The sequence below is a fragment of the Ovis aries genome, chromosome 26, assembly GCF_016772045.2.
Source record: "Ovis aries strain OAR_USU_Benz2616 breed Rambouillet chromosome 26, ARS-UI_Ramb_v3.0, whole genome shotgun sequence".
Classification (NCBI taxonomy): Eukaryota; Metazoa; Chordata; class Mammalia; order Artiodactyla; family Bovidae; genus Ovis; species Ovis aries.
In genome coordinates, this window is record NC_056079.1 from 15451483 (window position 1) to 15474602 (window position 23120).

Consider the following 23120-nt stretch of genomic DNA (forward strand, 5'->3'; position numbering starts at 1 on the left):
CATACTGTCTCTATCACAACTACTTAACTATATAGGGTAAAAGCAACCATGGATAATACAGGAGTGAATGAGCATGAGTGTTCCAATAAAACTTCATTTATAAAAACAGGCACTGGACCAGATTTGGTCTGTGAACAAATTGTCAAACCCTGCTATGTTCTATTTCCTGAACTGGATGGGAGGAAGTCCTAAACATTGGTCAATTTCATTCCATCCTACAAACCTCACTGTTACAGGATTCCTTTACAAAGGAAGGCATGGATACCATTTGCTAAAAGGCTCAGCATGACCTCCAGGAGGATGGATCCCTTTCCACCCCCTTATTCATATGTATCCAGGTCTTTATATTGGAAATGTCTAGTTAGATATATTATGAGCCCCAAATAACTAGGAATGTTGGGGACATTTTAAAAAATGGAAACGTGTACATAAATTATGTGGGCCTATTATGAAATAGTTAATGTATTAAATAGTTGAACACAGAAATGGGATGTTGATAGAATATGTTGACAGGACAAAAAGTTGAAACTCCTGGCAGAAAACCAAAGTCAATATTGGAGCCAAGCAAATACTGCTTGCAGAGCCCTATCGGGAAAGCTTGAAGACCAGCCATTTTTCAATGGCAAGAGACACCCTCAGCTCCAGAACCACGGAAGCAATTGTGCTTTCAGGTACAGGATTTCTATTATTCTGATTGCTTCCAAATATTTTTTTTTCCATTAAGCATTGTTTTTACGTTATAAAGCAACTATTAGTTGACATTCTAATTTCTCGTGTATTTAGAGAACGTAGAAGGAACTGATGATTTTATATGTGGAAACATATAAGTGCAAGATATTTTTCAATCAAAGAGAACATTGATTAAAAAATTTAAAATGGGCTTGACTATTTGGAATATCTTTCCTTAGGGATTTTTGGACAGATACCATTACCATGGTTTACAATAATTTTCTTTTTGCTCGTATCAAGAGGTTTCACAAATGTTTAATTTCCCTCTACCAATTCCCTTCGCATAATTGCTAAGAACATAGGTGCCAAATGGACAATAAACACAACAGTAATCTAGAGGTCTCAATTTGTATTTCATGCCAAGTCCTTGAGTGTAAAATGTTCGGAAAACCATTGCTTTCTATACTGATAATTGTGTGCTTAGATTTGCTATCCAGACATTTATAAGAAAATCTGTATTACCTTAAATTAAGATTCATGTTAAATATGATCTATAAACAGTAGAGTTATGTGCCTGTTGCTTTCTCTTTTAGGATGATTGCACTCAGGCAAGCCGCTTACTTCATTTGCTTGTTTGCTACAGTTTCCTGTGGTGAGTGGATTATCTCTAAGATGCAAAGTTAAGGGTGAGGGGGAGAGTAATCAAGCAAGACATCTGACCCTCAGGACACATATCCTTTTAAGGTTCAGCACCAACTACCACTTTGCAGATATATCATCCTAGACACACCAGAAGGAGGGGCCCAGGAACAAGAATGTTTTGGCAGGTATCAACAGAAACTTCTGTTTGGAAAAAGACTCTCTACAAAGCAGATCTTAAAACAGGCAGCCCTCTATTTTTATTATCAACATTGAAAAATCAACTTTATCTGAATATTCAGAAGAGTGCTAGGTATTTATAGCATCTGGGTCCAACCCAAGTACCATAATATGTACTTAGTACATATTTTTACTCTTTTAGACTTCTGGAGAATCATTTCAGAAAAGAAAGTACCTAATTTATATTTAATTTAGGAAGTTGTCTACTTGAATAGTTTGAGTTTCCCTATAGGTTTTGATCTTATTTCTCTTTCTATCCACTAAAATTTCACAGAATAGAAATGATTTTAGACACTGTTTTTCATTAATCATCGTAGAATGGAGTTTTTACGATGCCACCATTATGGGTGGTTTCTGAGTCTTTGTTGACTTAAGAAGATCACATTGCAAAGATGTTTATGGCTAAGGCAAACAATTCTAGGTGTCCAGGGTAACGGTGACATTTGGCAAAAAATAAATTCTTAAGAAAGAAGCTTTTTTCCCCTAAACCAAACTCCCCTCCATCTGTCCCCTCATTGCAAATTGCTCTTCTGAGCCATAATCATTACCACATACAAATACATTGAATGCTGAAGAGTAGAAGCCAGAGATGCTTTTTATTATTTTTGAAAATTATGATTATGCCAGGGAAATTAGAGGTGCAAATTAGCAGAAAATGAGAAAATACCTGTCATCTGTAGTCTTATAATACAGAGATGGCCTTTGTTAAAAATATCTTTTTCAGATATTTCTCTGCATGTGTCTTTACACACTCAACAAAGATGTTATTAGATACTTTTTTGTAACTTATGTTTCCCATTTACAGTGATCTTTCAAGCAGATAAATATATATCATGTTTTTAGAGCTTCATATTCTTCTCTATTCATGGTAGTTTTGTATGCCCATTCTTATATACATGTTTATTTCTGTAGAAAAAAAATTTTGGAAATTAAAACACCAGATATAGTAAAGGTGTGCATAGTTTTGAAGGTTTTATAATTTATATCATCAAATTGTCTTCCAGAAAAATTGTTCCATGTTAGAAGATAGGGAGAAACCAAGCTAAGATTGCATTTGAGGGAAAATAATTTATGTACAAATTATTATGGTTGAGCATGATAGATGAAAATCAACCAAGTATTTTTATGCATAGGCACCCCAAAACTAATTTTAACATCATGCATCAAGCCCTAATACATCACTATTTCAGGAATTCCTTGGCTGTCCAGTGGTTAGGACTCTGTGCTTCCACTACAGACATGGGTTCGAGCCCTGGTCAAGGAACTAAGATCCCACATACTGTACAGATGGTATATTTCATCCTGCCTCTGCATTTAGTCATGTCATAAGATCTTTGGGTATTCCATGGACCAATTAAGAAGATTTAGAATGCAGATACGTTTCTTTTAAAATTATTATTTATTCCAAATTAATGTGTCTTTTTTCAATGATTCTGTCACAGGATGCTTGACTCAACTATATAGCAACACCTTCTTCAGAGGTGGGGATGTATCAGCCATGTACACCCCAGACGCCCAATACTGTCAGCTGATGTGCACCTTCCATCCCAGGTGCTTGCTATTCAGTTTTCTTCCTGAAAATTCAACCAGTGATGCAGACAAAAGGTAAAAGTTGATATTTCTTTACTGGAGAAACCAGTCATTTTTCAAAATAGAATCAGTTGTGTGCGCCAGATAGCAAGATTATGTTTCTACATGGCCAGCTTCATCAGAATCACCCTGAGGAGTTCTTATCTAAGTAGATTCTTAGGCTCAGGCCCAAACCTATCAAACTTAAGTCTCTTGGGCCTGGAAATCTGCATTTTAAACAATGACTTAGAGCCATAGAAAGTAGTGTTTTCCTATCCAAGACCTCAAGGAAAACACTTGAAAATCAGAGTTAAGAGATTATCTCGAGAAAGGGTCTCATGCTGCTGCTGCTAAGTTGCTTCAGTCGTGTCTGACTCTTAGCGACCCCATGGGCTGAAGCCCACCAGGCTCCTCCGTCCATGGGATTTTCCAGGCAAGAGTACTGGAGTACCATTGCCTTCTCCAGAAAGGGTCTAATAATAGGTGAATATTTCACCTGAACAAGAAAGGTATTTGCTGTCTGACGCATGGTCACACTATGGATCATACGCATGAACTATGGATAGCATAGTTCTTAAGAAGATACTATAGAAGGCAAGCATTTTGTTGAGAAAATAATTAAAATCCGTCTTGTAACCTTGGGAGAAGGTAGGTCTGAATGATGCCTACAATGAGCCAGTTTGGGCACCTATAGTATTCATGGAGTGTGTAAGCCTACATGTGCATGTGTGTGTGTGTGTGTGTGTGCACGCATCTGTGGACATGAATATATACTGTTAACTGGTAATTTGAAAATGTAAGAGCATTTGCAAAGTAGTTGTAATGAAAAGTCTTATTCAGTCATGAAGTTGCTCAAGTACAACCACAGTTTCATTATAATTTTCTTTAATTTTGATCAATATCCAGAATGAATGTTTCTTCCTTGTTCCCATTTCCATATCCATCATTCTTTTCCTTCATCTTTATTCTATTTGAATTAAAAACTAGGAGTTAGACTGTCATTTCCCAATTCTACGAGGGGAACAAAAGTGAAAATGTTCGTCGTGTGGTTGTGTCCTGCTCTTTGTGACCCCATGGACTGTAGCCTACCAGGCTCCTCTGTCCATGGAATTATCCCAGACAAGAATACTGGAGTGGGTAGCCATTCCTTTCTCCAGGTAATTTTTCCCAACCTAGAGACCAAACCCAGGTCTCTTGCATTGCAAGCAGATTCTTTACCATCTGAGCCACCAGAGAAGCCCTGTACAAGGGAAAACTTGTATAGCAAATCAAGACTGTATGTTAGAGGCAGCAGCTTTTCATTTAAAAAGTTGAATTGGGTTCTAGAATCCTTTTAAATAAGGAAATGACATGAAAGTTGACATTAAAGACAGAATGAAGTGTTTTAGTAGGTGTGGACTGTAAGGAGTTAGCAGTCAGGAGGAATACCAAATATAGATGCAACTCTCATGACTGATTTAATTTCTTAAGTAAATGAAAATATTTATAACAACAATCACCAGGTGGGAGCATAATTCCCACAAAGTTTGGGAACACAGGAAGAATCATTCCCTCTTTTATATGACTGACTTTCTGTACTTTGAAATGTGAATATAAAGGAAAACAATGCTAAAGTTAGGTATTACAAAGATTGTTAGGTATTAAGGAATTGCCTCTAAGAATGTTTTTTTCCCAGCAGGTGTCAGGCATGCCGTAGTATTTTCCTTATTTCTGGCTGTATTTATGAGTGCATAGAAATGCTAGACATTTTCTCAATGTGTGTTTATTATTCTACTTCTTATTAAGCTACTTTAAAAAAAAAACAGGTTTGGTTGCTTCTTGAAGGACAGTGTTACAGGAACCCTGCCGAGAGTGTCACGGACACATGCAATTTCAGGACATTCCCTAAAGCGATGTGGTCATCAAATTAGTGGTAAGGTGTGGATTTCTGAGCTCAGTTTGAATGGACAGTGGGTCTACCTTAGAAAAGCTTCTGCTCAAACTCTGTAGCACCATGCACTTTTGGAACGGAGATAAGATAGTAGAGATGGGGTTGTATCCTGGACGTACCCTCTTATTTTCAGCAGTCATCTCACACTTGAGGAGCCTCTATTATTTATGAAGTTGGCACTTTGGTGTAAGATGTACAGAAAGTAAATACACAACCGAATAATAGTCTCCCTTTGATTTCCAAACAGAGGCCGACAGAGAACCAACTTAATGGTTACTAATGGAGAAGGGTCGGGGGAGGGATAGATTGGGGATTTGGGATGGACATGTACACACTGCTATATTTAAATAGATAACCAACAAGGACCTACTGTATACCACAGGGAACTCTGCTCAATATTCTATAATAACCTATATGGGAAAAGAATCTGAAATAGAATGGATATACGTATATGTATAACTGAATCAATTTGCTGTTCCTGAAACCAACACAACATTTTAAATCAACTATAGTCCACTATAAAAGTTAAAAAAAAGCTACCCAGCCCAAATGGATGATTTACTTCCAGAAGGGAAACTAATTGAATTTGCTCTATGTGTTTTATTTGGACAGCTTGCCACCGAAGCATTTATAAAGGAATTGATATGAGAGGAGTCAATTTCAATGTATCTAAGGTGAAAAGTGCTGAAGAATGCCAAGAAAGGTGCACGAACAACATTCACTGCCAGTTTTTCACATACGCCACGAAAGCCTTCTTCAGTGCAGAGTACCGGTGAGTAAAATTCAGTGTCTGTTCTTTCTGATGGTGTTTTCAGAAACATAGCGTTTTTTTCTTCATAACCATTTTTCCCCCCAATTGAAAATCAGAGAGAGTTTTTAGGTCTAATCAGTTTTCTTAGTCTTAAAGAGAATTAGAATATTCTTAAAGAGATGGAAATACCAGACCACCTTACCTACCTCCTGAGAAACCTGCATGCAGGTCAAGAAGCAACAGTTAGAACTGGACATGGAACAACGGACTGATTCAAAATCGGGAGAGGAGTACATCAAGGCTGTATACTGTCATTCTGCTTATTTAACTTATATGCAGAGTACATCAGGCAAAATGCCAGGCTGGATGAATCACAAGCTGGAATCAAGATTGCCAGCAGAAATATCAACAACTTCAGATATGCAGATGATACCACTTTAATGGCAGAAAGTGAAGAGGAACTAAAGAGCCTCTTGATGAAGGTAAAAGAGAAGAGTGAAAAAACTGGGTTAAAACTCAACATTCAGAAAACAGATCATGGTATCTGGTCCTATCACTTCATGGCAAATAGATGGGGAAAATGTGGAAACAGTGTCAGATTTCATTTTCTTGGGCTCCAAAATCAGTGTGGACAGTGACTGCAGCCATGAAATTAAAAGACACTTGATCCTTGGGAGAATAGCTATGTCAAACCTAGACAGTGTTTTAAAAGGCAAACATCTCTTTGACGACAAAGGTCCATATAGTCAAACCTATGGTTTTTGCAGTAGTCATGTATGGATGTGAGAGTTGGACCATAAAGAAGGCTGAGCACCAAAGAATTGATGCTTTTGAACTGAGGTGCTGGAGAAGACTCTTGAGAGTCACTTGGACTGCAAGGAGATCAAACCATTCAATCCTAGAGGAAATCAACCCTGAATTGGAAGGACCGACACTGAAGCCAAAGCTCCAATATTTTGGCCATCTGATTTAAAGAGCTGACTCACTGGAAAAGCCCCTGATGCTGGGAGAAAGTGAGGGCAAGGGGAGAAGGGGGCAACAGAGGATAAGATGGTTGGATGGTATCACTGACTCAATGGACATGAGTCTGAGCAAACTCAGAGATACTGATGAACAGAGAAGCCTGGCATGCTGCAGTTCACGGGGTCGCAGAGGTGGACGCGACTTAGAAACTGAACAACAGTCTTCTTATTATTTTATTCCATTTTGGCATCATTTTTCCTGAAGAGAAAAATTTCCATTTGGTCCGCAAATACCCTGTGCTTGTGGAGTGAGAGTTCAGTAGAATAATGTCCTGGAGAAGAACAGTTCCTACTGCACCCTCACCCTAACCTTCCCTCTAAAGAGGGGGAGATGTCTCTTTGATGAATAACACAATCCCTAACTCACTCATCACTGTGATTGCTTTGTTCTGATTGCTTTGTTTATTTTCCATGGACCATGGATCACTTTCAACAGGGAATGGACTTCTGCAGGCACCTTGAAGTTTAGGAAGCAAAGTAACCTGTGTTTTTCACATTCAGGAACACCTGCCTATTAAAACGCAGCTCACAGGGGACACCTTCGCGTATAAAGGTGCTAACTGATGTGGAGTCTGGCTTCTCACTGAAGGCCTGTGGAAACTCGAAAATTGGTAATTGTATGGCTCCTACTTCCCTGTGTGGACTTCTTCCCCAGTGGCTAGATAATAGACACCACCAAGAAATGACCGTATAGTTTTCTCTACAATGTCACTGTGCTAGTTTCCTATGGCTGCCTAAAAAACTATCCCAAACTTAATGGCTTGATCCTGGGTCGTGAGGATCCCCTGGAGAAGGGAATGCAACTCACTCCAGTATTTTTGCCTGGAGAATCCCATGCACCGAGGAGCCTGGCGAACTACAGTCCATGGGTTGCAAAAGAGGCAGAGACAACTTAGTGACTGAACAACAGCAAACAAGGGAATGCTAGTCATCATGCTACGAACCTTGGCTTTGTAGAATAATGCGCATTTGAGCAATCTTCACATCAGTCAGTGAAACACTGTACCGCAAGGAAGGTAACCAACCAGGAAGTCAATGACGGCGGATATTTATATAGTCCTTCATTTGATTTGTACCATAGAGGACTAAGGGTTTCCCTAGTAGTTCAGACGGTAAAGAATCTGCCTGCAATGCAGGAGATGGAGGAGACACAGGCTCAATCCCTGGGTCGGGAAGATCCCCTGGAGAAGGAAATGGCAACTCATTTCAGTATTCTTGCCTGGAAAATCCCATGGACTGAGGAGCCTGGCAGGCTGTAGCCCATGGGGTCACAAAGAGTCAGACATGACTGAGTGTGCACACACACACACACACACACACACACACACACACACTTCACTGTGTGATTGTACTAGGCAGCAAAAGAGCCTCCCCGAAACATCCACATCCTAATCTCTGGAATCTGTAAATATGTCACCTTATAGGGCAAAAAAGGCTTGATTAAATACGTGATTATGGTAAAAAACACTTTGAGATTATTCTGGATTATGTGGATAGACCCAATGTAGTCACAAAGGTCCTGATAAAAGAAAGAGAAATCAGAATGATCAGAGAATCATACAGAGAGATCAGAAGAGGTTACACTTCTGGCTTTGAAAATGGAGGAAGGGTCCCTAAGTCAAGGAATGCAGGTGGCCTCTAGAATCTGAAAAAGGTAAGGGAAAAAGTTCTACATAAATTCCCAAAGGAACAAAGCCATACCGGCATCTTGGCCACCTCACGCGAAGAGTTGACTCATTGGAGAAGACTCTGATGCTGGGAGGGATTGGGGGCAGGAGGAGAAGGGGACGACCGAGGGTGAGATGGCTGGATGGCATCACGGACTCCATGGACGTGACTCTGAGTGAACTCCGGGAGTTGGTGATGGACAGGGAGGCCTGGCGTGGGGTCGCAAAGAGTCGGACACGACTGAGCGACTGAACTGAACTGAACTGAAGACCCATTTACTTCACTGAGCGACTTCACTTTCACTTTTCACTTTGATGCATTGGAGAAGGAAATGGCAACCCACTCCAGTGTTCTTGCCTGAAGAATCCCAGGGACGGGGGAGCCTGGTGAGCTGCCGTCTGTGGGGTCGCATAGAGTTGGACATGACTGAAGCGACTTAGCAGCAAGACCCATTTGGTTCAGAGGTTAAAGCGTCTGCCTGCAATGCAGGAGACCTGGGTTCGATTCCTGGGTTGGGAAGATCCCCTGGAGAAGGAAATGGCAACCCACTCCAGTATTCTTGCCTGGAGAATCCCGTGTACAGAGGAGCCTGGTGAGCTGCAGTCCCCGGGGTCGCAAAGAGTAGGACATGTCTGAGCGACTTCACTCACTCACTTAAGACCCATTTCTAGATAAGGAAATTGCAACCCACTCCAGTATCTTTGCCTGGAAAAATCCCATGGACAGAGGAGCCAGGTGAGCTACAGTCCATGGCGTTACAAATAGTTAGACACGACTAATGACTAAGCACTACACGTTATTCCCATCATAAACAACAAGGACAAAGATCCATTTCAGACTTCTCAACTTCTGATCTTCAGAACCGTGAGATAATAAATTTGTGTTGTTTTAAGCCATTAAGTTTGGGATAATTTTTTAAGCAGCCATAGGAAACTAGTACAGTGAGATTGTAGAGAAAACTGTATGGTCATTTCTTGGTGGTATCTATTATCTAGCAAAATCAATCAATGAAACCCTATGTTTCAGACATGGGGTAATTTCAATTGAAAGAGCCAGAAAATTTGCTAAGATAGTCTGTCTTATTTAGCGTATCAGCATGTCAATGATAACACGTTATTGAAACCAAATTATCAATAGCCACTTCTATACAGTATCGAGTGCTGACTCTGTGCCAAGCCCTGAATGGGGAGCTGGGCTAGGATCCTGCCTTAGAAGACTGGGAAGTTGGCAGCAGTGCCTCTCTTTTCCCATTGGTTCCCAGCCTCCCCCAACACACCTCCTCTGTGGTGTGCTCCAGATTTATTGCTTCAAGTTAAGTATTATTTTGTTTTTTGATATACAGATTTGGTTCTTTTCTGTAATTTAATTTCTGGTTATTGATATGGTCTGGTGAGACATTGTTTTCATACTTCAGTCCTTTAAGATCTTTTCTGTTTTTTTTTTTTTTTTTTAGATGTGTGGACCATTTTTAGAGTCTTTATTGAATTTGTCACAATATTGCTTCTGTTTTATGTTTTGGGGCTTTTTTTTTTTTTTTGGCCATGAGGCATGTAGGATCTTAGCTTGCCTGCTGCTGCTGTTGTTGTGTCCAACTCTGTGCGACCCCAGAGATGGCAGCCCACCAGGCTCCCCCATCCCTGGGATTCTCCAGGCAAGAACACTGGAGTGGATTGCCATTTCCTCCTCCAATGCATGAAAGTGAAAAGTGAAAGAGAAGTCACTCAGTCATGTCCGACTCTTAGCGACGCCATGGAGTGCAGCCCACCAGGCTCCTCCGTCCATGGGATTTGCCAGTCAAGAGTACTGGAGTGGGTTGCCATTGCCTTCTCCGCTTAGCTCACCTACCAGGAATCAAACCCACATCCTCTGCATTGGAAGGCGAAATCTTAACCATTGGACCAACAGGGAAGGTCCCTCTCCAGTTCTTTGGACATGGTTTCCTTTAGTTCTTTGAACATATTTAAAATAGCTGATGTAAAGTCTTGGTATAGTAAACCCAATGTTCTTGCTTCCTTAGTGGTGGTTTATATTGACCTCTACTTCTGTGTATGGGCCATATTTCCTTGTTTCTTGACATGTCTCATGATTGTTTTGTAAAAAAAAAAAAAAAAAAATTAGACTTTTTAAGTACAAGCATGTGACAAACTCTGGACATCAAATCCCTTCCTTCCTCAGAGTTTATTGTTGTTGTTACTGTTTTGTGATGCTGTTGCTGTTTGTTTGGGGACTTTCCTGAGCTAACTGCACACGGTGGTTAGTCTCTTTTGTGGCATGACCACGGATGTCTGTGCTCAGCTTCCCCTACAGTTTTCTAATGACAGGACAGACGTTTCCTTGGGTGCCTACAAGTAGTGAGTTTGCCAGCCTTGGACAAGGGGCTTTTTGTGAGACTTAGGGCATGTGTTTCACTGCCCTGCCCTGCTCTTTACAACTTTGCCCTGGCCTCCACTTTGTGCTGACATGGAGCTCCCAGAGGTCAAAGTCAGTCCTCAGTGAGGGCCCGGGGCTTTCCCAGCACGGGAAATGTGCAGAGCCTCTGTCGTGCACATAGTCAAGTGTATGGCTTTCCAGATCCCTAGGAATATCTCAGAGATTTTCAAACTCTCCTTGGTTTTCCTTCTAAGATTCTCATTGGCTTGTGGTATGCCCCTATTATTACTACTGACTTAAGCAGCTACAATGTTGTATAATAGTCACAATCTTTTTTTTTTTTTTTTTTTGACAAATACTTTCAAGGAAAAGGCTGTTGACACTGAGGAAGTTCTGAATCAGGCCAAAGAAACTCAGTCCTTGGGAGTGGGGTTTTCCTGAGAACCTCCAGTCAAATAATGACAGTTATCTGGGGACAGGGCTTGGGAGTAGCTCCAACTCTGTTCTGCCCCCTCCTGAGGCCTGTTAGCCTGCTGGTTTTCCCCACAATTGTGGGTATTTTCAAGGCTTCCATGGAGCTGTGGAGAGGGGATGAGAGGGCAAGTTAAAAACCTCACAGAACTCAGGGCTCTTGCTGAGATTTGGCTGTTGCTCTTGGATAAAAACTCCCTGGACTGTTATCAGCCTTTGGTTCACTTCTAGAGTTCTGAAACGACATTGATTTTGACATTCTGGCCAGTGCTTGTTTCTTTTTTTGTTTTGTTTTTAATGGAGGAAGGGGTTTCGGAAGGTCTTTACTCTGTCATTCCTACTGACATCTTGCAGTGCTTTTGACAAACAAAACAAATGAAAACGAAACTAGCTTTAAAAAACAGCATGGTCTTTGGAACATAGTTAGCCCCTGTTCTTTTGTCATCTTGACAGGTCAGACTGTGACTGCACTTTATATTCAGCAATGCGTTCCGTATTTTGTTTGGAGCAACAGACACGTCAAAAGAGAGTAACCAAGATCCTGAGATACCTAGAAACATAGGCAAATAAGATACCATTAAAGAAACAAATTGGACATTTAACCCTAAAAAGTCAGGATGACTGTTTTAAATTTTTGTTTTTGAAGAGCGGTCATTGGGAAAAGGATTAGACTAATCTGTGTGGTTTCATAAAATAGATACAACTATGATGAAAATAAGAAAAAAATTCTGACTTGTAGAGTGGTCCAGAAATGAAACTTGCCATGAGGTAGTCAGCTCCTTGTCATTATAAACATCTGAAATAAAGGTTGAACTACTTGACAGGATGCAGTTGTAGGTAGACATGGAATCCCATAAATTCTCTTCCAGCTTAAAGTCTGATTTTTTTAAAAAAAGATTTAATTAGTTGAGGTCTAATTTCCTAAACTTCCCATCTGAAGATATTATGTGTGACAGGCACACTCTCTTGATCCAACTATGTTCATTTAAATTTGGATTCTTTTTGTCTTTCTCATAATTGCTACCATTATTCTTTAAGCTTACATAATTTTAATAGAATTTGTTTTTGTTTTTCAGTGGATAAATCATGTCCAGTTCTTTGCAATTCCATGGACTGCAGCACACCAGGTTTCCTTGTCTTTCACTATCTCTTGGAGTTTGCTCAAATTCATGTCCATTGAGTCGATGATGCTATACAATCATCTCATTCTCTACCACCCTCTTCTCCTTTTGCTTTCAAACTTTCCTAGCATCAGAGCCTTTTCCAATGAGTCAGCTCTTTGTATCAAGTGGCCAAAGTATTGGAGTTTCAGTTTCAGCATCAGTCCTTCCAATGAATATTCAGGGTTGATTTCCTTTAATCTCCTTGCAATCAGAGGGACTCCCAAGAGTCTGCTCCAGCACCACAGTTCAAAAGCATCAATTTTTCAGCAGTCAGCCTTCTTTTTGGCCCACCTCTCACATCCGTACATGACTAATGGAAAAACCATAGCTTTGACTATACAGACCTTTGCTGGCAAACTGGTGTCTTTGCTTTTTAATAGGCTGTCTAGGTTTGGTATAACTTTCCTTGCAAATGTCCAACTCTGTGACCCCATGGACTGTAGCCTGCCAGGCTCCTCTGTCCATGTGATTTCCCAGGCAAGACTACTGGAGTGGGTTGCCATTTCCTCCTCCAGGGGATCTTCCTGACTCAGGGATCAAACCTGTGGCTCCTGCTGTGTCTCCTGCATTGCAGGCAGATTCTTTACTGCTTAACCACCTGAGAGGCCCTAATAGACTTTTAAAGTGAAAGTGATAGTTGCTCAGTCATGTCTGACTCTTTGCAGCCTCGTGGACTATACAGTCCATGGAATTCTCTAGGCCAGAATACCAGAGTGAGTAGCCTTTCCCTTCTCCAGGGGATCTTCCCAACCCAGGGTTCAAACCCAGGTCTCCCACATTGCAGGCAGATTCTTTACCAGCTGAGCCACCAAGGGAAACCCAAGAATACTGGAGTGGGTAGCCTATCCCTTCTCCAGTGGATTTTCCTGACCCAGGAAATGAAATACTTTATGCGTTATCAAATTGAGTAAATAATAAGAACATAAGTAAAAGTATAATTGAGATATAATTATGTTATGGAGAATGAAAGTAGATTTCCTCTTCTAATGGGTACACGGCATTTTTGTTAGAAATTCAGGTTTTTGTTGATGTCTTTATTTAAATATGATGTTTCTATTAACATAGTCAGGAAAACATAACACAAAAGCTCATGTGCCTAAGGCCTGAATTTCAGGGTCAGGGTAATATAAAGAAAATATAAACAAAAGCTGAGTAGCTTAGGTATTTCGGACCAAGTAGGATAGAGCACAGGTTAAGACATTTTATTTCTCTGACATAGGTGTCTGTCTTTTATCAGATTGAGACCAATTTTTTCTTCTCCCAAATGGCAAACAACAAGCTTGGGGATGTTGCAACAGACATTTTTTTCGCTAAGGATGTGTAGTTCTGTGTACAAACAACAGTCATAGTTTCCTTAGTTATGATGACGAAGTACAAGCACGTGTAGCATCGTGACATGTACGTCTTCCCCTGTGGGTTCACAGGCTGCCGCGTGGACATTTTCCAACATCGTGCGTTTTCAGATGTGGATGTTGCCAGAGTTATCGCACCAGATGCTTTCGTGTGTCGAACCATCTGCACCTATCACCCCAGCTGCCTTTTCTTCACATTCTATACAAATGCGTGGAAGACAGACTCACAGAGGTCAGTAGGCGTGGGTCACGTTTGCTACTGTTTTGGCATCATTTTCATTTTATACTTTGAGTTTTTCCCAAGTTTTGTTCATTTCCCTCAAAACACTTGAACTCATAGAATGAACTTATGGTTACCAGAGGGGAAAGTGGCGGGGGAGAGGGATAGTTTGGGACTTTGGGGTGGACATGTACACACTGCTATATTTAAAGTGGATAACCAACAAGGACCTACTGTATAGCACCGGGAACTCTGCTCAACGCTATATGGCAGCCTGGTTGGGAGGGGAGTTCGGAGAAGAAGCATATATGTATATGTATGGCTGAGTCCCTTTGTTGTCCACCTGAATCTATCACAAGATTTTTAATTAGCTATACTCCAATATAAAATAAATTTTTTTAATTAAAAACAAAACAAAACAAAACAAAAAACACTTGAACTCATAGTTTAAATAGAGGCTCTTCTGCCAGGTGCGGATTAGTTAAGAGATTAGCAGACTTTCCTACCCATCTTCTCTTACTTAAACAGACCATCCAATCAATGAAACAATAGCCATGGGTACCTTTCCTACTAATCTTAATGTTTTGTATTAGCTTGAAGTAAACCACTCACTCGGAGCATATCCTTTAAGCTCCTTTGTTCTGACCCCAGTGTTTCAGAAACTAGAGCCCTGTTTATCCTGATGAAGGTTCCGGTTCCATCTCTTGACCCATAGATAACCTGTCCTTTTCTTTACACACGAGATGGAGCTAAGAGAAGGGTATCAGGTTATGATAGCATCAGCACCATAAATCCCCAGAATCTGTTCTTTCTTCTTTTTTTTTTAAATTAGAAGGTAGAACTTTACCTTTCTCCTCTTTTCGGGCTATCTGTGCCTGTAAGTTTTCTTCAGAGGGAGATGTGGCTTGATTTACATTTAATCTCTGTAATTCACTAGAGTCCTGTAGTCTGATGTTCTTTGGAGGGAATTTCTCAGAAGAATAAAATTTGCAGGGGGCGGGGTTTGATATGAGGTGTTCTTGTATTTGCCTTTAATGGGGTTTTCTTTCTTTCTCTTGCCCTTTTTTTTTTTTTTTTTGACCATAGAAACGTTTGTTTCCTCAAGACTTCCCAAAGTGGGAGCCCGAGTTCCCCTACTCCTCAGGAAAATGCCATCTCTGGATACAGCCTTCTAACCTGCAAACAAACTCTGCCTGGTAATGCGATTTGATAAAAAAATATTACACAAAATGTGATCCATTCTATGATCTTCTAACAAGCCTCAGTGTTCCAGAAACTTGTGTATGTGTGGCTTATCATTTGCATTTTCTATCTTTTTTACATTTGTCCTAGGCACAGAGCCCTGCCACTCCAAAATTTACCCGCAAGTTGCTTTTGAAGGAGAAGAGCTGCATGCGACCTTCGTTAAAGGAGTGGATGATTGCCAAGAGACCTGTACAAAGATGATTCGCTGTCAGTTTTTTACTTATTCTTTATTCCCAGAAGACTGTAGAGGAGAGAAGTTAGTGAATGCTTATTTTTCAAAAACAGTTGGCAGATAATTTCCTGGGCTTTCACCCTCTGAGGTTTACTCTCATGCTGATCGTCTTGTCTAGGTGTAAGTGTTCCTTACGCTTGTCTTTGGATGGCTCACCAACTAACATTACTTATGGGACGCGAGCAAGCTCTGGTTATTCTTTGAGGTTGTGTAAACGTGGGGACAACCGTGGTGAGTAAATCTCACTTTTTTCATAAAACTGTAGAGGGATGTCTGAGTTGTTTAGATACCTTTTTAAATCTTCTATAATGGAACTATGTGTCTTGTTTTCCTTAACTGAAGGGGACTGTGATTCACCCTCTGATCCCAACCATTAACTTCAATGCTCTCTTTTTAGTCTGTACCACAAAAAGGGGACGCATTGTTGGAGGAACAGATGCTTCTTGGGGAGAGTGGCCCTGGCAGGTCAGCCTGCAAGTGAAGCTGAGAGCTCAGAGCCACCTGTGCGGAGGGTCAATCATTGGACGACAGTGGGTCTTAACTGCTGCCCATTGCTTCGATGGGTAAGGTTTGGCTGCATCTTATCTGGAGTTGTATCTAGCCTCTTTGTTTTGAAGACTCTATAATCAATTTCTACATCATTGTGTCAGTTTATTAATATCCATCCCTCTACAAAGTTACAATAGCTTTTGGTGGTCAAAACTTTGGAGATTTTCTGTCTCAGCAACTTTCCCAGGTAACTCAGGGATAAAGAATCCGCCTGCCTCCAGGGAAGGTTCGATCCCTGGGTTGGAAAGCCTCCTTGGAGGAGGAAATGGCAACCTGTTCCAGTATTTGTGGCTGGAAAATTCCATGGACAGAGGAGCCTGGTGGGCTCCATGGGGTCGCAGAGTTGGACATGACTGAGCGCCCATGCACGCCACTGTTAACTGTAGTCACCATGCTGTATGTTATATCCCCAGAACTTATTTATCCTATAACTTTGCTCTACATAGTAATTTTAGACTTATTTTGCATATATCCATATTCAAAGAGTTAATTTAAATTTTCACACATTCCCAAAATATACATATAATTTAAATAGTGCTGAGGTTCCTCTCATTTCCCCTATTAGAGGCATTACGTAAAAACTGGGTTTTCCTCTTGGTTGGATGTCAAAAGACACAACCAAGCCAAAAACTGGGAGAAGGAAGGATTTATTATTGCAGTGAGTAAGGAGAACACTGGGGATCTTTCCCAAAGAAATTGTATCCCCAAACAACAGAACTGGAGAAGTTTTAAGCTAAGGGTACACGCATATTATTGAAGGGCCTTGGCCTGAGTTCAGGCCTTGGTTGATTGAAGTCATGAGGGTCAAAAAAAGTCAACATCACCATATCTTAGGTTCCAGTTGATCCAGTGGTTGAGTGCTTCTGGCTAATCTTTGCCATTGAAAGATACCTAGGAGTCTTTACAGCTGATCCATAATCTTTGCTATTGTTACTTCTCTAACGTGTAATAGTCCTTTGTCTCTGCATTCTTTTATTCCCTTTAAGATCATTAATTACTGAGACGTATTCAAGGACAGGACTTTCCTGTGGTTTAGCCATAAAGAATCTGCCTGCAATGCAAAAGACGTAGGTTTGATCCCTGGTTGGGGAGAATCCCCTGGAGGAGGTCATGGCAACCCACTCCAGTATTCTTGCCAGGAAAACACTATGGACTGGCGGGCTATAGTCCATGGGGTTGCAAAAAGTCCAACACGATTGAAGCGACTGAGTACATTCAAGGACTAGCATTGTGGCCAGGCTTAGATCACAAAATGGCTTAAGCTAAAAATGGTTTCTTTTATATCAAGAAAACCATGACTGGATCTCTTTCTCTGGGGACCCACTATCCTATCTGGTTACAGAGAGACTTGTATACAGTCATTCTTTCTTGCCAGTTCTGAATTTCATGGAAGTGATTGCTTTCAACTTGGTGAATGATTTTCCATGATAGACTGTGAGATATCTCCCAAACAGTTTATCTCAGAAAGAGACAGCAACATTCTTCTATATTCACTTACAGAAAACATGACATAATTATACACTTCCCAATATTTTTAACTAAATCTTCAGAGTTCAGCACTGCTGCTGTTGGTGCTAAATTGCAAGGAGAAATTAGGTATGTAAACATATGAACTGGACATGGAACAACAGACTGGTTCCAAATAGAAAAAGGAGTACGTCAAGGCTGTATATTGTCACCCTGCTTATTTAACTTATATGCAGAGTATATCATGAGAAACAATGGGCTGGAGGAAGCACAAGCTGGAATCAAGATTGCCAGGAGAAATATCAATAACCTCAGATATGCAGATGATACCACCCTTACGGCAGAAAGTGAAGAAGAACTAAAAAGCTTCTTGATGAAAGTGAAAGAAGAGAGTGAAAAAGTTGGCTTAAAGCTCAACATCCAGAAAATGAAGATTGTGGCATCTGGTCCCATCACTTCATGGGAAATAGATGGGGAAACAGTGGAAACAGTGTCAGACTTTATTTTGGGGGGCTCCAAAATCACTGCAGATGGTGACTGCAGTCATGAAATTAAAAGACGCTTACTCCTTGGAAGAAAAGTTATGACTAACATAGACAGCATTTTGAAAAGCAGAGACATTACTCTGCCAACAAAGGTCCGTCTAGTCAAGGCTATGGTTTTCCAGTGGTCATGTATGGATGAGAGGGTTGGACTGTGAAGACGGCTGAGTGCTGAAGAATTGATGTTTTTGAACTGTGGTGTTGGAGAAGACTCTTGAGAGTCCCTTGGACTGCAAGGAGATCCAACCAATCCATTCTAGAGGAGATCAGCCTTGGGTGTTCTTTGGAAGGAATGATGCTGAAGCTGAAACTCCAGTACTTTGGCCACCTCATGAGAAGAGTTGACTCATTGGAAAAGACTCTGATGCTGGGAGGGATTGGTGGCAGGAGGAGAAGGGGACGACAGAGGATGAGATGGCTGGATGGCATCACCAACCCGATGGATGTGAGTTTGAGTAAACTCCGGGAGATGGTGATGGACAGGGAGGTCTGGCGTGCTCCTATTCATGGAGTTGCAAATGGTTGGACATGACTGAGCGACTGAACTGACTGAACTGAAACATATGTTATATGTAGTATTTTCTTCCCAGTTCTTTTTTGAAAGGTAAAGAGAAAGGAGAAAAGAGCAATATGAAAGGCCAGTCTTTCTGGTTTCAAATCAGTTCTTATTTTTCCCTCCTAGGCTTCTCTTGTCAAATATTTGGCGCATTTATGGTGGCATTTTAAATCTGTCAGAGATAACAACAGAGACATCTTTCTCACAAATCAAAGAGATTATTGTCCACCCAAATTATAAAACCTCAGAAGGCAGTCATGACATTGCCTTAATAAAACTTGAGGCTCCTTTGAATTTTACTGGTACGTAGCATATTTAAGGAGACATGTATTGCTGAATTGTGTTGGTTTAAATTTTCAGATCAGTTTCAAGGAGGGGTCGGAATCTAAGGAGACTGTCTTTATTTTCTGGTTAGTAAAGTTGCGGGAAAGATGAGTATTGCCAGGAAAAATAATTTGAAACTTGACATAAAATGTCTTCTACTTAAGGGCCAAGATGTGTTACTTAGTTCTTTCAGGAAGGAATACAGCTGCATATTATACTATTGAAATAATAACAGACATGGAAGGGAGCATGACTTCCTTTGACAAGAGTAGCAGAATTAGCATTGCCTTGGGCCTAGGCATATTGGGAGTATCTGAGGGGCAAGCATATTCAAATATTAATTTCCAGGTAAAACCTGAGTAGGGAAGAGACTGTTGGACAAGGCAATTCTGGGAGACAATAGCTTTGTGGTTGGACGGGGTGCGTTTGGACATATAAAAAGCTCCGCAGTTGCTGGATGCCTGCTGGGTCTGCTAAAGATTCTGTGATCTCAGGGCAGGATGTCCTTGACTCCAGTTACCCCCTAATAGGATTGTTATTAAAATCAGTTAATAAGTTAAAGTGCCTAAAAATCATGCTTAAAACAGTGTAGACCCCTCTGCTATTACTATTGAGGGAATCATACATAAGAACTTGTAAAGGCTCTTGACAGTAAATTTGGGTTCGGAATTTTAAAATTTAACACCCAAAATGACTGTGATTGCTGAGATATTTTCTTGAGTCCCTGACCTTGGAAACTCAGTGGAAAGTAAAAGGTGTATTCTACTTGGTGCTACTCTAGAGAAAGAGAATATAGGGGCGGGGAGAGTATGTATTTTTAAAGTCAATGTTCATAACTAAATCTAGCCAAACTCTAATGTAAAAATTACCTTTCAGATTTGCAAAAAGCAATATGCCTCCCTTCCAAAGATGATACAAAACCAGTTTACACTGACTGTTGGATAACTGGATGGGGCTTCACAGAGGAAAAAGGTACCACGTGGCATTTTATATGTTAAAACACAGGAGTGGATTTGTTTCATTGGCCTCTAAAGTTATATCCAGACTCGTGATTTTTTCCATAACTATTCATTCCCACATATGTATTCAGTAATTCTTGAGAAGACAGTTTTGCTTGGTCCTGGAAAAATTCCTAGGGTAATCTCTTAAGAGTCTTTGTTTGACTTCTTCTAAAGGATTGGTCCCATGCAGGACAAACAACTTCCCCAAGCCCATCCTGTCCTCAGAATTAATAGAGTTCCCATCTCCCAAGGCCACTGTTATCCCTTGGATTAATAACCAGGAGTATAGGCAGACATGTCATCTCTCTTTCTGGAAGGCTTTTAAATATTTTTTTAAAACACATCCTTCCTGCAACCTGGTAAAGCCTGTGAACCTCTTCTCTAATGCTTTTATACCCATAAATAAAACACATAGGATTACAAAGAAAACCAATGACACTGCAACTTATCAGAATACTTTGAAAATGACAGTGTTAATAGCTCAGTCCTGTCAGACTCTTTGAGAACCCTTGGACTGTAGCCTGCCAGGCTCCTCTCTGTCCATGGGATTCTCCAGGCAAGAGTACTAGAGTTGATTGCCATGTTCTCCTCTGGGGGATCTTCCTGACCCAGGGATCACACCTGGGTCTCCTGCACTGCAGGTGGACTTTTTACCATCTGAGCCACCAGGGAAGCCCTTATTTCTTAACAATCAATGTAAATCAACTTTATTATAAACTGTATAGTTCATTCCTGCCAAATTGAGAACTATAGATTTTTAAAAACCTTTTTAAATTGCAGTATAGTTGATTTACAATGTTGTGTGACTCGCTGTTGCATAGCAACATGAATCAGTTATACATATATCCACTCTTAGATTCTTTGCCCATACAGCTCATTGCAGAGTATTGAGTAGCATTGCCCATACTATACAGTAGGGCCTTATTGGTTATCCATTTTATGTATAGCAGTGTGTATATGTAGATAACCAATAAGGACCTACTATACATGTTGAGGGGCTTCCCAGGTGGTGTTAGGGGAAAAGAACCTGTCTGCTAAGGCAGGAGATGTAAGAGACTAGAGTTGGATCCCCTAGGGTTGGCAAGATCCCCTGGAGGAGGATGTGGCAACCTACTCCAGAATTCTTGCCTGGAGAGTCCCACGGACAGAGGAGCCTGGCGGGCTACAGTCCATGGGGTCACAAAGAGTAGGCCTCGACTGAGCGACTAAGCACACGTATGTATACTTTTTCCAGTTTTACTGAGATATAATTGACATACATGACTGCATAAGTCTATGCTGCACAGAATGATGTTTTGACTTTTATATGTTGTGAAATGATCACTATTATAAATTAGGTTAGCATCCATCATCTACTATAGATGCATATGTGCTAAGTTACTTCAGTAGAGTCTGACTCTTTGGGACACTATGGACTGTAGCCCGTCATGCTCCTCATCCATGAGGTTCTCCAGGCAAGAATTCTGGAGTGGGTTACCATGTCCTCCTCCAGGGGATCTTCCCGACCCAGGGATCAAACCTGCATCTCTTAGGTCTGCTACATTGGAAGGTTCTTCACCACTCGTACTACCTAGGAAGCCCCTATTACAGACACAGACATACAAAAATTATTATGTGAAGAAATGACCTTCATGGAAACTTCAGCATTCTCATTTAAGACTGTAGTCTTACTTCTATATTTATCTTATTGCCTCCTTCTGATGTTGCCTCTCAGGTAAAATCCAAAATACCCTACAAAAGGCAAATATTCCTTTGATATCAAATGAAGAATGCCAGAAAAGTTACAGAGATTATAAAATAACCAAACAGATGATCTGTGCTGGCTATAAAGAAGGAGGAAAAGATGCCTGCAAGGTAATGCGTTAGAGTATGAAAAACACACAATAGGCCACTTGAGAAAAATCATTTCAAAATATGTTTTTCCAAGAGTAGTTCTCTATAGCTTTCTAAATGACTTGGAACCAAATAACCTGATAATTACATGTAAAATCTTTAAAAAATCGAATATATGCCTATAGTTTTTATATATTATCTATCTCACAGCAGGAGTATGCCATCTTTAAGGGAAGAAAATTGTGCAGACAAATCATTGTGCTAAAATACAAGCACATTAAGTTCATCTCACCTTGGGATGTGATGATGTCAAATTTTCGGTGTTGGAATGAACAGAAAACGCCAACTATATACTGTTGATTAGATCACTCTTACTATGTCCAGCAGCTCATGAGACGCATGAAATATCTGAAGAGCTATGAGAAATTGTTTGCGTGGTGTGTGTGGTATGACTACAGAATTTTAAAGGCACATCCATCATAACCTCCTCCCATTTTGCTTTTTCCACTCACTGTGACACAGGGTGATTCAGGCGGTCCCTTGGTTTGTCAACATGAAGAAACATGGCATTTGGTGGGCATCACTAGTTGGGGTGAAGGCTGTGCCCGCAGGGAACAACCAGGAGTCTACACCAAAGTTGCTGAGTATGTGGACTGGATTTTAGAGAAAACCCAGGACAGCCACGGTCAGCCTTTGAGCAAGTAGCCAGCTTGAGAAGCTTCATAGGCATGGGGAAGAGCCTCCCTTGGAATATTCAATTAACAACCTGCATTCAATTCATGTGCTGAACCTTGGGGTTCCTCATCTGCAAAAACCCCACAGAGGATGAGAGGAGTGGTGTCTACCTCTTGTCCTTGTCGTAAAAGGAACAACGCATAATGCTTGCAGCGTTCGGAAATGATACCGTAATGGGAGAGAAAAGCAACCGAGTATGTCTACAATTGTTTGTTATGAAATAAAAATGGCAAAAGAGTGTGATTAATGTGTTTTATTCTGATAGTGAAACAGAATGGAAGACAAGTGACTCCAGGTTGTAGCACATTGCCTGGGATCATTCTAACCTTACCACTGCCTCCAGAACTCCATCTATCCAGGGATAATAAATTCTTCTCTGGGCCTCACCTGCCTAGTCATTCATACCTACTACTGCCTGCCTCTCTTGGGGTGAAGAGCCAGTGATCTTGGATTTTGTTCTGCCAAGCGGAATGGAAGAAACCTGTGAAATGCACACTTTTGCAAGGGAGAGATGGGTTATCTGAACCTGGAAGATTAGCAGCGCAGCTTTCCATGTCAGCTTCTTACCTTGG

General features: G+C 40.7%; 1 protein-coding gene across 4 annotated transcripts; it reads left to right on the top strand.

Moving 5' to 3' along the window:
* Positions 1 to 593: 593 nt before the first annotated feature.
* LOC101116376 (plasma kallikrein) lies at positions 594 to 22791 on the top strand. Of its 4 annotated transcripts, XM_027962627.2 has the most exons (15): positions 594 to 671; positions 1263 to 1321; positions 2991 to 3153; positions 4923 to 5029; positions 5660 to 5819; positions 7322 to 7431; positions 13917 to 14076; positions 15151 to 15260; positions 15397 to 15565; positions 15660 to 15772; positions 15939 to 16104; positions 18782 to 18957; positions 19856 to 19951; positions 21695 to 21834; positions 22336 to 22791. In XM_027962627.2, exons 2-15 carry the CDS (start codon positions 1264 to 1266, stop codon positions 22516 to 22518), a joined length of 1911 nt encoding a protein of 636 aa, XP_027818428.2. In that variant the 5' UTR covers positions 594 to 671; position 1263; the 3' UTR covers positions 22519 to 22791. The 4 variants fall into 4 exon arrangements, with proteins under 4 accessions (XP_027818428.2, XP_042097236.1, XP_042097234.1 ...); XM_042241302.2 differs by lacking the exon at positions 21695 to 21834; XM_042241300.1 differs by lacking the exon at positions 15660 to 15772 and having other exon boundaries at positions 15397 to 15516.
* The last annotated feature ends 329 nt before the right edge of the window (positions 22792 to 23120 follow it).

Bases quoted from the DNA above. Each gene is read 5' to 3' on its own strand.
- LOC101116376 (XM_027962627.2), top strand. From the start codon at position 1,264: ATGATTGCACTCAGGCAAGCCGCTTACTTCATTTGCTTGTTTGCTACA. The intron at 7,432-13,916 runs GTAATTGTATGG...GTGGGTTCACAG, and splicing joins CTGTGGAAACTCGAAAATTG to GCTGCCGCGTGGACATTTTC. The intron at 15,773-15,938 runs GTGAGTAAATCT...CTCTCTTTTTAG, and splicing joins TAAACGTGGGGACAACCGTG to TCTGTACCACAAAAAGGGGA.